Source organism: Juglans microcarpa x Juglans regia, chromosome 4D (assembly GCF_004785595.1).
Source record: "Juglans microcarpa x Juglans regia isolate MS1-56 chromosome 4D, Jm3101_v1.0, whole genome shotgun sequence".
In the NCBI taxonomy this organism is placed as follows: Eukaryota; Viridiplantae; Streptophyta; class Magnoliopsida; order Fagales; family Juglandaceae; genus Juglans; species Juglans microcarpa x Juglans regia.
Genome location: NC_054600.1, coordinates 5618790 through 5633079, shown reverse-complemented (window position 1 = coordinate 5633079; position 14290 = coordinate 5618790). Strand labels below are relative to the sequence as shown.

Sequence of the window (14290 nt, the reverse complement as noted above, 5' to 3'; positions counted from 1 at the left end):
GACACACATTGGATGCAAAAGTTGCTTTACAAAAACATTTTACCAACGATTTAAAAAAAAAAAGTCGTAAAAATGTGACTATTTGTGGCGCTGATGTACTGCTGCAAATAGATATATAACCGCCATAAAAATGGTACATAGAATTGCATATGTCATTGCAAAAAACTTATACTGGCAATGCGAATTCGACGAAATTGCCCATTTTCGGTGACTACAATTTGCCGGAAAAAGTCTGTTACAAAATATATCAAAAATACTAGTGAAATTGTATGGCTGTCATACCCTAAAACACACAAAGGATGTGAACAATACATTATAAATACACTAAGCATAGGAGATTAAAAAGGAAAGACAAAAAATAATACAATAATTGGAACATATGTAACACAAGAAAACATTAAAGATATACCTGAAAACTGAAGTATATATGACTCTAGGTATTAACTCATAACAAACAAGTGACAACCACATTAACCAAAAACAGAGTTCTCTTGGAAAAGAGCTCAACAAATTTGCTTGGACTACCAGTGATGTACTAAGAGAGAACAAACTTGGGATGAAAAGCAATGCTCACCATGATAGCATCACCAACAGTTTGCTGGATATCATTTCTACCGGAGAGAGAGAGACTTCTAAACTAGTCCAAGAAAATCCTGCAAAATAAATTGCCAAAGATGAGCAAAGAAAAGAATTCTAATTCAAGCACATCGTTTTGATGGTTTACTGAGAGTAGGCAAAGGTAGAGAGATAGAAAAACTTCTCAACTACTATTTTGGTGGTTTACGTCGAGCAGACAAAGGTAGGTGAAAAATGCAAGCACATCAAACTAAGGAAACCTAATACAAGCACATCAGATATATCTTGTCCAATTGATCACAAATAAGTTCACAAATCTATTATACTAATTTTATCTAGCAAATAGAACCGATATAACAATGTCAGCAAAAGATATAGCTGCATCATAAACATTTATATTTACTGAGAAGAAAGAAAAGAGAATGAAGTGACAATGACACAAAGGAAATGAACAACAATCACCATTTTGTCTCATACTTTAGTCGCAAACAAGAAATAAAAGGAAGTTCAGGGAAGTATTAATTACCACTTGTAGAGGCTTAATAGAGGAAGGAAGTAGTTTTGGTTTTTCGAAGAGAAGAGTGCTCAAGCAATGTCTCATTTTTCAAATTCAGTAGCTGCAAAGGTTTAGCAAGGGAATGAACTATTTTCTTGTCATGTTCGAATGAATGAAGACTACCTTATTGAGCATACAAATAAAAATAATAAAGTCTAGCATACAAAAGGCTAACAAGTATCTACTCAATTATTAAATAGGGGTGGAAAATGAACAAGAAAATGACCTATCCTATGCAATCAAAATCTGACATCTCACAGCGAAAGTTTAGAAAGAATTAAGCAAATCAAGTAGAAAATAATTTTCAAGAGGAGAAAAAGAAAAGAAGAAATGTTACCTTGTGAAGTGAATCTGTGATGGGAGACAATAATGAAATGCTACCTTGTTCTAAATGGCTCCTCCTCTTCATTTAATCCATATAGTTAATTATGATACGCATACTATCTACAAACACATGATGAAATAAATACAAGTTTACTACACATGTTGAGAAAAGTTGTCTTTTCTTCAATGGTCAGATATTAAGACAAAATATCAAAGGAGAAATGTTTTTACATCACAACGCCAATTACTAGGTTCTCTAGTTATCGGATCTCAATCATACCAAATACATAACAAAACTAAAAGTACAAAGCACAAACTTTTTGAACCTAAATCGAAAACCTTACACTGTCTAATTCAGAAGTGTTGCATTAGACTCTCCACTTACGCAAGAATTAATGCTTCTAAAATATGGAAAGAAAGGCATTTTAATATTAAATCCAAGAAGATTACAAATATAACTTACCTAGGAAAAATTGCCCAATCCAACATTTTCAAAAGACTACTTCTATTCGATGAGCGCATGTTAGTGATAAAAGCTGCATCTTTTACATCATCTTAACTCAAGTCAGGTACTTCATGTATGCATTTTATGGTTGCAACTTAAATAAAGAACCCAAAATATATAATAACTGACCCCAAAAGCTACATATATATATATATAAATAAATATGTTTTAAGGGACGACACCCCAATTTTATTGAAACCCTCACTTATGGTAGAGGAAAACTGTGTAACCAAATTGTATACTTAAGGGTTACATATAAACAAAACATCCAAACCCAGATATCAAAATAAATCCAAACCACCCCAAAAGCTATATAACAACACCTTCATCATCTTAACTTAGCCTGTAGAAAACAAATCACAACATATTATATCTAATGACATGAGAGGAACTTCAAGCCTCAAGGTTTTGTTTAAATCAGGGATGGATACCACAGAAAACAAAAGCTACTTGAGTATATGTACAGTGTAGTAAAAAACAAGGCAAACTACAAACCAAAATAGAGGCAACATACGATAGTTGAGCGATGCTAACACCTAATTAATCTATCCAAACAAGATCAATGAACCCAAGCAAGGGATTGAAGCTAGGGTTATAGGACTAACCCCAAAAAATTAAGTATCGAACCATCTACACAAAAAATTAAAATATGAAAACCATGCTCTAAGTTAGTCACACAAACTAGAAGAGGTAGGAGGATCTTTCTGCATATCCTTGAGCTGTAGCGCGATGGTGTTCCTGCGAAAGAGAGAAATTTATGAGGGAAACAGAAAGACAGAGGGAAAAGAGGGAGGGAGAGAACTTACAGAGATAGAGACCAAGAGGAGGAGGTGGTGAAATACCTTGGGCTTCAGAGGTGCTCTAGTGGAAGATAGAGGGACTAAGTGAGATCAATTAGAGATCTAGAGAGAGAGAGAGAGATAGAGAGACAAACTCACAACTGGAAAGAGATTTTAAAGATAATAATAATAGATCTAGAGCGTTCGATTTCACGTACTAAATCCCACACAATTTATTCTTTTTTGTTATAGAATTCTAATTATCCCAAGTTGATGATAAAAATCTCTTAATTATTCAATATTTTCTCTCGAACAATACAAAAAAGTCTCCAACTAATAATTTCATATCTCTATGTTAATTTAATTAATTGGAGACTCATTAAGTTCTTTAAATTTTTCCTAAAAATCACGCTAATCACGGTAAAGCATCTCTACTTTCACTCAACTAATGGTGTTTAATCCTATAGATTTAATCACAAATCATCTTTCAGTCTCATTGCAATCCAAAAGATCGAACAATAGTTAGCTACAAAATTGTAAGCATTAAGAACAAGGAATAAACACTCAATCATGAAAATATTGAAAATAAAATAACTTAAAATATAAACTATGTGTTCAATGCTAGGCTATATCAACGCTCTAGAAAATATAATTAGTTCATAATGGAATTGAAAAGAAAAGGAATAAAACTGGTGTTCTTCATTGAAATCGGTTGATGAAGCATGTGGCTCTCGCTTCTGCCCTCTAGTCCCACCTCCTCGAAAGAACGCTTGAAGAATAATTGCTGGAACTCTAAAACTCAGACTCTAAAACTTAGATTTAGACTCAGATTCATACTTCAGACCCCTATTCATCCCACAAGACGAGATTAAATAGCTGTCAAAATTCAAATCTGGAAACCAAATAAATGCGGCTACAATCTAGCCTAAAAATCTTGAAAATAGTTTCTAAAGATAGATGTTAACATATAAGAAAATTATCCCAAGAATATCAAAATTATCTAAAATGAAAGATTCAATGATATGCGGCTTGAATTTTGAAACTAGGGAGGATTTGGTCGCCAACAGATTTATTGCGGAACTGGGAACTCGAATTTGGTTGTCAGCAACAGATTGATCCCGATCGGGAGGAATTATCCCACCGAGTAGATGCCGTGTGCTGAATATGAATGGCGTGGTGTTCACAAACGAACGAGCATGGAAAGACTCTCAATCAGGATGATAGAACCCTCTCGCCAACCTACCGAGCGGTAAATCTGCTCGCCTTTTGTCTCGTTGTTATCCAAGATGTCGTTTAGGTTTGTCTTTTTAGTTGGTCGTTTAGACTAGTTGCCTAGAGCTTTGTGCCTAGGAAGTAAATTATATCGCTCAGTGCCATTGAGTCTCCTTGCCTACCGAAAGTAAAGTCTTCAGCGAGAGAAATCTCTTTACTGCCCACGGGACAAGGCTCTTCGCTCCTCGACTTTCTTCTAATCTAGTTACCTTTTGTCAGTCTGGATTCGTAGTTTCTTTTTTTGTACCAAAATGCTCCCCTTTTGCACTAAATATTCTCATTTCTTCAATATAAGAAAATAAAGAAAAATATATAGAAATAGAATAGAATTAAAGGAAATTAGACACTTTTCATAAATAAAAGAATGATTAAATCTCATAAAAATAACACTTATCATACGACGATAACCCAGGGATGTCACTCAGTTTTATATGCTCTCGAGAGACTAGAAGAGTTCCATTGAGATAATGTCTAATCTCAACTTGGCGTCATGATACACACACCCACAAAATCATTTTTTTGACACTAAAACCACAAGTTTACCATATTTTCAGCATAACCATGATCAGAGCGCAATTACTAAATTTTTTAATGACATGCAACAGGTAATTAATTATAACAACATTAATAGTGGGTATAAAAAAACAAACAATTACAAGAAATCTCAAACCACATCAGAACTTCAAATTTTCATATCCAATGCTTCACCTGGCCCTTGATCAACAATTCACAAGCAACTACAAATATTTTTTTACCAATGCTCCACAGGGCCCTCGACCACTTCAAAAAGTCACAACTAGACTGCACATCACAATTTCAAAAATTTCCAATGATAGTATTTTAAAGGTTAGTTCAAGGATTACTTACAATGGGAAAGGGAAATTCTAGATGATCAAAGTGTGCTAACCGCGGGTGTTCCTCTCGGATCAAGAGAAATTAGTGCATGTGTGCGTGCACGTGTCATTGCACAGATGGAAAGAGTTAAAGAACTAGATTTGAATGTGAGCAGAAAAATAAAATACGAGGTGAGAGGTGGAGGAGTTTACTGTGGTGGTGTTTGGATGGGTGAAGCTCGGTGGAGGCAGTGGCGAGCTTTGTGGACAACAACGGATCTGGAAAGAAATCGAGGGGCACTATGGTGGGGAAGTTAGAAGGAGGCAGGATTTGACGAACCTAGTGGATGGGGAGAGAGGGCTTGCGTTGGCTGTTGGTGGTTGGCGGCAACGAAGAAGCCACAGAGAGAGATCCGATTTCGGTAGTGGGGGAGATCTGAGAGGGGAAAGAGGCCAAGTGGAACTGGAGGGGGTGGGGGTGGTCGGATGACCTTCAGTGAGCACCTGAAGACGGCGGACCAAAGCGGCGACAGTGGAACCCTAGGTGAATTTTTTTTGAAAAGCACGGGGTAGGAGGTTGAGGTAGAGAATGAGATTTGAGGACACTGAACTATGCGTAGGCCACGGTGGAGGGGCTAGTGGTCAACTTACGCGCACGCGTGCTTGTGAGAGTGTTATAATCCTGAGGGTTAAATACTTAACCAAATTAGTATCTTATAGTCCTAGGACTTTTGGATCAATAGTTGGGTCTTTAACAATTGGTATAAGAGCAGGGATCACATCACGAGTTCAAGTCACATAGGGGGCAACCTATAGGCTGGATTAAAATGCATTGATACTATGTATGGCCATGGTATTAAGCCATTGAATATTGATAGATGAGTGAAACTGCCGAATGAAAAATGGCTACCACTGGGTCAATGTCGAAAGAGTAAGCCGTCGTGGATGTCGGATTTGAAAGTGTGGTTGAATGTTATGATCATGAGGGTTAAATACTTAATCAAAACAATCCTAGGAGTTTTGGATTAGTGGTTGGGTCTTTAATAGAGAGGTGAGACGAGCAGCAGTCACATGGCCTAGAGAGGCCATTCGTAGTGGGTATTGTGCTTGGCTTTGACTGGGGGCATGCGGTTTGTGGTCAGACGATGGTAGTGGAGGAAGGAGAAGTGTCGGCATGTGGAGTCGAGGTGGTGGAGGGCGAGGGTGGCGCCGCAGGTCATAGGTTGCAGGAGAAGAAATTGGAAGAGAAGGGGCCTGGGATGGTGCGGCGCAAGAGAGAAAGAGGGCGGAAGAGGAAGGATTTTAGGGTATTTCAAGCCCTTTTGGCTAAAACAGCGTCATTTAAGGCTGTTGGCTAGGCTTTTGTTTTAATTCATGGGCTCCAACACGGGCTGGGCCGGCTACACACAAAAAAGGAAAAGAAAACCACCATACGTACCTAACCATCAAATTACCTGGGCTCCACATCACTAACAGAAAATTAAAACATGCCCTTGATAAAACAAAGTGAATTATATCATATATGAAAGTTGTAAACCAAAGTGAATAAACTATTGCGTGCATCGATGAACATGCCTTCTTTACCCAGAATATATGCAGGACATGATCATTATTATGTATACATCCAAGTGACATTTTTTTATTTGAAGTTGTATCGTTGTTAGTTTAAAGCCATTGCTACCATAGTTTGATTTGCCAAAAACAACATGAAGACAAGATGCATGCCTGGGTTTTTGTAATTTACTTATACACTACTAGTATATCTATACATATAAGTTTGTTGTCCTTGCTTTTCTTAATTAAGGAAAAAAAACCCTAGTTGTTGTAATTAGTATATGATTTGTACGATGTTGACTCTGCAAAAGTTCTTGCCTTGGCCTTATTGTAATTGATCACGAACCTCAGATTATCTAGTGTCCACTGGCATGCTCATGATAGAAAATGATACTGTGAAGACACATATATACCAATCAGCTACCTTGAGTTTTCAATTTTTGAGTTTATCTTACGTGTACCTTTTGTTTTTTATGTTTTTAATAGTTGGAACGTCGCTTAGGTCTCTTTAAAGTACTCGTCGTTGTACCTGTATTCTTTTTCCTTTAACCTTATTCCTTATACATAATTGCATGCAGCAAGTACCTGGAATGGCAACTACGTCGACATGTATTTTATCAATGTGCAACGATATTTTGTTTTAAGCTATATATATATATTATATATATATATCGTTTGTTTTAATAAACATATATAATATATATATATATATATATATATATCGTTTTAAACACCACACGATTGTTTTGAATCAATTGGATGACCTTGTATGTTCGCAAATAAACCCCTTTTTCTTTTTCTGACGTGATTGAGAATTAATTTAATTAAGAGTATCACTTCTAGTTCCTCAGATTTTTAATGATGATTAAGTGATTCCTCCCATTACTCAAATTTATCTGGCTACTACAAAGAAAAAATAAACAGATCATTTGCATGCAGTTATAACTTTTGTTCTTCTACATTCCGAGCATTAGCTCTTTTCATGCTATAAGTATTTTTTGCTATTTAATGCATAACTGATTGTGGAATTGGTTGGCTTTTACTCAAAGCTTTGATCATGTTGTTATGTTGATCGTGATTTTAAGCATATCTTGCAAGGTAGTTAAAATTGGCCTGTATTAATGCAATGAAATGTTTCATGATCACTAGTGCAAGAGATTACAAAGGACCCAATATCTGTTAATGCATTGTCTGTCTTTAATGGAATGGATTACATGAAGACATGCAACATCTAATTGGGTCTTTAAAATCCCAAATCAGAAAAGATTTTATATTTGACTATTATCCCAAAACATCTTTGCAAAATTGCAGAGAAAATAAAAGCAAAACAACATAATACCAGAAGATAGACTTTTGAATCAACTGAGTTGAATAGTCAACTAGTCAGTGACTCATACTAAGATTAAGGAAGCAGAATTCAACAGCTCGAGTTCAATGTGTTCCCAATATCAATGACAAATCGGTATCTAACATCTGCTTTCACAAGGCGCTCCATGGCAGTGTTCACGTAATCGATTGGAATCACCTCAATTTCAGCAGATATGTTGTGTTCGGCTGCAAAATCTATCATTTCTTGTGTCTCTTTCATGCCTCCCATGGCACTACCACCCACTATCTTTCTTCCTGTCATTTCCGTAATACTTCATTAATACACCATCTCTAAGGTGAAATTAATATATAGGCAGCAACCACATCATAAGCGGCTGCCACAGCTAATACTATTTGAACATGTAGTACTGAAAAGAGAGCAAAGGTCAAACACATCAATGTCAATCAGCAAGTACTGCTCAAGCTTTCATTAGACATGCACCATGCTTACCCATAATTAAAGGAAAGACTGGTAGCTCAAGTGGCTCTTCTGGTGCGCCAACCATAATCAGCTTTCCATGCGACTTCAGCAATCCAATCAGAGGCAGAAAGGGTGTACTGCAGAGACTCTATCAATAATACCATCCAATGTACCCTGTGCAGCCTACACGGTTGGTAAAAATTAGAAGCCAAGATGCAGTACAAATATGATTATCGAGATATACGAGTAATCTAAAGCTCCAAGTTGGGATGGCTTGGAGAATTACTACTTGTTAATTATAAATATATTTTTTAACACAATTAAAATAAATCTCTAAAAAAAAACTTTATTAGTAAAACTCAAACTCATGTCTTCTAAATAATCACCATGAAAACTCTACAAATTCATTACCGCAACAGAACAAAAATAATCTAAGGAGTCCATAATCTCCCGATAGTCATAACAAACCAAACTGATAACTTCACAAGTCTTACTAAATCCAAGATAAAAATTAAATCTAAGAGACATTAAATATAAAGGACATCAGAATTCCTTCTTTTAACATCCCCTCATCAGCTTAATCATGCTCACCAATCTCATACCGGTCCTCAGTTGGACTCTCCACATCATCTGAAAATATTATGAAGATAGGGGGTGAGTTATCAACAACTCAGTAAGCAGAGGACATATGTTAGCGTGCAAATATGAGCATTTACAAAGTATAGTATGCAGAACAAAATATTTTACAGAGTTATCATGTAGAACAAAACATGTTTTCCAAAAGTAATAGAGCGATGGTTTTAAGACAAGTAAAACCCGTAATACTTTGGCATAACATAAACTGAGTATCATCATCACATCAAAGCATAGACCATATTTTACCCCCGTGGTAGGGTTAGCTAACCCTGGTGGCCAAAGCAGGCAGAGATAGAGGTGAAATCTTTTCCTTATTACTCTCGGAGCCCCAAGTGTGCACACAAGAAAGACCACAACAAAACCACTTTGTTTCTAAAGTGGGTGCACTCAGAGACAGAGAAGTTGGTACCAACCCAAACAGAGTAGAGCATAACAGAGCAGAGCAGAGCAAAGCAGAGATAGAGTTAGATATAAAAATTAGTACACCATCCCAAAGGTTTTCAGATGTTATATCAAAATAAAACAGAGTACCAAAACATAATCAGATCATTTTCACATACTGAAAACAAAAGTCAGAGCATATTTTTAAATAAATCTACAATTTTTCAGATTCTCAATATCGCTTTTTTTCAAATTTTAGAGACCACATGACAGAATTTAGCTCATGTCTACATAATGCATGTCAAAAAATATTTTTCCTTTTCCACACAGATTTCATAAGTAACGTAATTAAGCGATTGAGGTTGGTTTTGTTTTCCCAAGTTCTCATTTCATCACAAAATATGCAAGTTTTCAGAAAGTCAACCTCAGTCTTATTAACTCGTATAAAACTTATCATAGGAACCCCGTTTACCTGACTCCTGCAGCGTATTATCAATGTCTTGAATTCGACCTCTAAAAATCTCGTCACCTATTGATAGAAAATAAATATACACTGAGTGTTAAAATACAATTGACACAACTTCCATCTAAATAATTAAAACCCATAATCCCAAACCATATTATAGCAAAAACAACTCACTAAAACAACCATATAATAATCTGGATAGCCCGCACTTCAACCCAAAATACCATATACTAATTTTGATATTGTCCTATACGCCCACCAAAACCAATGTCAACTCAAATAATCAATAAATCACACTCATTTCAGCAGCTCATAACCCCAAGCAACCACCGACAATTTAACCAAAACAACATTACACAATTTCAAAATTCCTCCCACACCATCACGTCAAACCCAATAGCCACCCTTTATAATTCTTCTTCAACAACAAAACACCATTAGATTACAAAGCCCTAAAATTTGATTATAAACAATATAAATTTTCCAATGATCATAACATTAAAAGCCACTAATTTACACCATGAAAAAGGAATGTAAAATAGCACTCGGTTTCCTTACCCGTTTGATAGAGCTCGGCGTCAACACTATGGCAAGGAGATTTACCATTTTGCAGACGGGAGAGAACAAGAGAGAAGTGAGAGTGGGTGAGTGTCTAAAAGCCAAACAACCAGTAGGGAGAAAACGCAGCCACACCACCTAGAAAAACTCAACGCAGGCAACGCATTGAACAAAGGATAAAATGAAGTAAAACAATAAAAAGGAAAGGCGTCGACTTGAGAGGAAAGGGAGATACCTGAAGATAAAGACACTGCGCAAGAGGGAGAGAAGAGATGAGTTTGAAGACAGAAACACTAATCTACAGTAATGGAGGAACGCGAGAGAGAGAGACGTCAGATTGGAGAGGAGCACACAATCTGCAGAAAATGGAGGGATGCGATTGAGTGAGAATCCCATTTTGAGGGAAAGGAAAATGGAGGAAATTTAGGGCATGAAATTCGGACTCATGAAAACAGACCAACGAAAGCAAAGAGATGAAAACGGGAGGAAGTGAGTAACGTGAGAAAGAGACGCGGGGGAAACTAGAAACCGAAAGAGAGAAAAAAGGGAGAAAGAATCGGGGGAGAAAAGGTTGAGGAAGAAGGGAAACTTACCCCAAACGGCGTCGTTTCACACTCCTCCAAGGAAAGGGCTGGGCCTTTGCGCACGGTCTGGGCCTCACAAGCACTGGACCTTACAAGTAATTATTACATAGCCTCAAAATACGGTCATGTGGTACTCTCGTTCTATTATAGATGCCATGTTATTTAAGATTATTATTTATATAAGCAATTTTAATTACATGACATGTTGTGATAAGATAAGAGTAATTAGTATCCATACTTGACAAAATCTAATATATTATTTTTTCCGGATATACTTGATTCGAACCATTGCAACATATTAACAACACGGTACCTGCATCTGATCTTGGTCCCTGCTAACCAAAAATGAGTGAGCACCAAGATGTTCTAAGGCTTCCTGCTTCTTCTTAGGTGAGGTACTTATCACTGTCACCTTAACCCCCATAGCTGTGGCAAACTTCACGGCCACATGACCTAGTCCACCAAGGCCAACCACACCCAATTGCATATCAGGTTTATCAAACTCATAAAATCTCAAGGGGCTATATACCGTGATCCCAGCGCAAAGAAGAGGGGCGCAAGCATCAAGTGATAGTTTATCAGGAATAAGGACCACATAGTGCTCGTCTGCAACCATGATATCTGAGTAGCCACCATATGTGGTGGCACCATCATAATACTTGTCACTGCAGGTGAGGACCATTTCTTTGCAGTAATTTTTGAGGTTGTTGGAGCAGTTATCACAAGAATTACATGCTCCGATTATGCAGCCCACGCCAACCTTGTCTCCAGCTTTGAATTTTTGTACCTTGCTCCCCACCTCTTTTACTACACCCACAATTTCATGCCTGCATTATCCAAGTCAGTTTAGTGAACTATTACATGGGATGGTAACAGACTAGCTAATGTCAAACCCAGCAACTGTGTTGTTATGTACAAACAACATGTTAGCGCCTAAACTGAAGTTAGAAGCACAAGGTAGGCCAAGATTCATCCGCAAGCAGCTTTTGTATAATCTCATGAGAGTTCGATTAGATTTAAGCCAAGATTTTATGCAAATTCAAAAAAAGTACTGATGATTTAGATATATATATATATATATATATATATGCATATCGGACAATTGGTAGTTTGAGTTGGAAATCGAATAAAAGTGATAAAAATAAGAATAAAGAAATAATAATATTACTTTTAACAATAATACAGAATTGTGGAAAACATACCCGAGCATAGGGCTGCAACCCGACCAACCCATCTCATATATGGACCCGACCCGACCCGAACCGCCTCAAGAACAAACAAAACCGATATGGGCCGACCCGACCCGAGATTGGAAGCAGGTAATGGGAACCCAAATTGTGTACAAACAGATCCAAAGAAACACCTTACAAATCCCACTATCCTTATACAATCCGATCAAAACCCAGCATCATCCAATACAAACAAAGCCCATTTTCTCGAGAATCCATGGATAAATGCACAATCAGGCAAAAATTACAAATCTCACTATCCCTATACAATCCAATCAAAACCTTACTCCGTATGATCTAGAACATAACAATCATAATGTGAATTTAAAGGAAGAGTAGCAGTGAACCAGATCAATTGGTTTTGGGATCTGGCATGGGGAAGAGGTCAGAGCTGGCACTGCGTGGTGGTGAAAACCCTAAGACAGAAGAAGACGAAGAGGACAAGGGCGACAACGGCGCCGGACTTGAACTTGAAAAGGGAGAGGTCGTGGCTCGACTCCTTGAGACTCTCGGTTTTCATCGTCTGCAGCTTCTTGGCAACCTTGTCAATTGAGGACCTCGACTTGTAGGAGTTGATGCGATAGATTAGGATCCAGGAGATAGCCTCGCAGACTATGGCAGTACAGAATGAAATGGCCACAACGATGAGGCTATCGTAGTACTTGAAAGAAGAGAAGATATGAGGTAAGGCCATGGGAATAGGTGGTTGTTTGGCAGAGAGGAAAGGGCGAGAAAGTGTTTCTGGAGAGTTCTACGGGGTTCGAAGGGTTAAATGACTGAAGTTTAGTTTGCGATTTCTGATAATATCTGTTTCAGCAGGTTCGACCCGCAACTTACTTCAACCCGCTTTTTTGGTCGTCGGGTCGAGCCGCACGGAAGGGCTGGGTTCTAACATTTTTTACACAGCCCTACCCGGGCACAAGCGGGTAGGTGGACGTACCCCAATCGTTCTTTACCATGTGAAGGTCTGAGTGACATACTCCACAATAGAGAAATTGTAGACAGATCATTGTAGCCCAATTAAGAATTCCAAAGAAAAAGGAGGAATTGTAAAGCATATAATTTATACATGATCTGTAGTAAATAAAATAGAAATGAATATGAATTTTTCATAAGTATCTATAATTGAAAGAGAAATAGACACATCTAGGATCAATAATGTCATGAATAATAGCAGGAGCAATATTATATATAGCCTACGGACAACATCAAATTAAGATTGTAATATTAACATGTCGCGTGATCTATCTCTTTTTAAATAACTATTAAATATTTTTTTATACTACTATGGGTATAAAATAAATATATATATAACTAAGATTGGAGAGAGGACCTTCTTGAGAATTTAAAGGGAGAGAGGACCCCAAAAGTATCCCTGGCTGCCCATCCGTAGGCATTCTTGGGGTGTGATTTCTCCATTAACTATATAAAGTTTCAAGACACACACGATTTCAATGGAAAAACCACCATACTTTCCATTAACAATTGAATAAAATATATACAAGAGCAGAACCTATTTTAGGTAACTAATACATATGTACATTTGCTGTAATTATGGAAGAATATAAATTTACAATGAATGAAAAGATTCATAACAGCTAGAATTCTAAACTTGGATGGAAATCTCTGTTGACTGGGCAGAAATGATGCTAGGCAGATTTTGTGCAGTTTTTCGTAATACGCCCCCGCAAGATGGAGCTTCCATCGGTAAGACCAATCTTGGATCGAAGAATTTCAGTACGCTGCCTAGACAAAGGTTTGGTCAACAAATCCGCAAGCTGGTCCTGGGTATGAACTTGTCTGACATTAAGACTGCCTTTTTGAACCAAGTCACATACAAAATGAAGATCAATTTAGATGTGCTTCATTCGAGAGTGATGAACCGGATTGAAGCTGAGATGAGTGGCTCCAAGGTTGTCACAGAGCAGTGAAGGTGGAGCTTGAGGGGGAATCCGAGTTCATTGAGAAGACTTAATAACCACATTGTTTCCGAGGCTGCATTTGCTAATGATCTGTATTCAGCTTCTGTAGATGAGCGTGCAACATCCCGTTGTTTCTTGGAACTCCAGGAAATGGGATTGTGGCCGAGAAAGCTGATATAAGCGGAAGTAGAAGTACGATCATCAACATTCCCAGCCCAATCAGCATCAAAATACATTGTGAGATGCCAAGTGGTATCCTTTTTAAGTTTAATACCGTGAAATATAGTCTGCTTCAGATAACGAAGTAGTCTTTTAACTGCTGTCCA

At 37.4% G+C, this 14290-nt stretch overlaps 1 protein-coding gene across 1 annotated transcript; it reads right to left on the bottom strand.

The window, feature by feature from the left end:
• Positions 1 to 7816: 7816 nt before the first annotated feature.
• LOC121260083 (probable mannitol dehydrogenase) lies at positions 7817 to 13033 on the bottom strand. Its single transcript, XM_041161938.1, is given in 5 exon segments — positions 7817 to 8022; positions 8219 to 8317; positions 8320 to 8371; positions 11127 to 11640; positions 12955 to 13033. Coding segments are annotated over 5 exon segments (918 nt in total). The 5' UTR covers positions 13002 to 13033.
• Positions 13034 to 14290: the final 1257 nt, after the last annotated feature.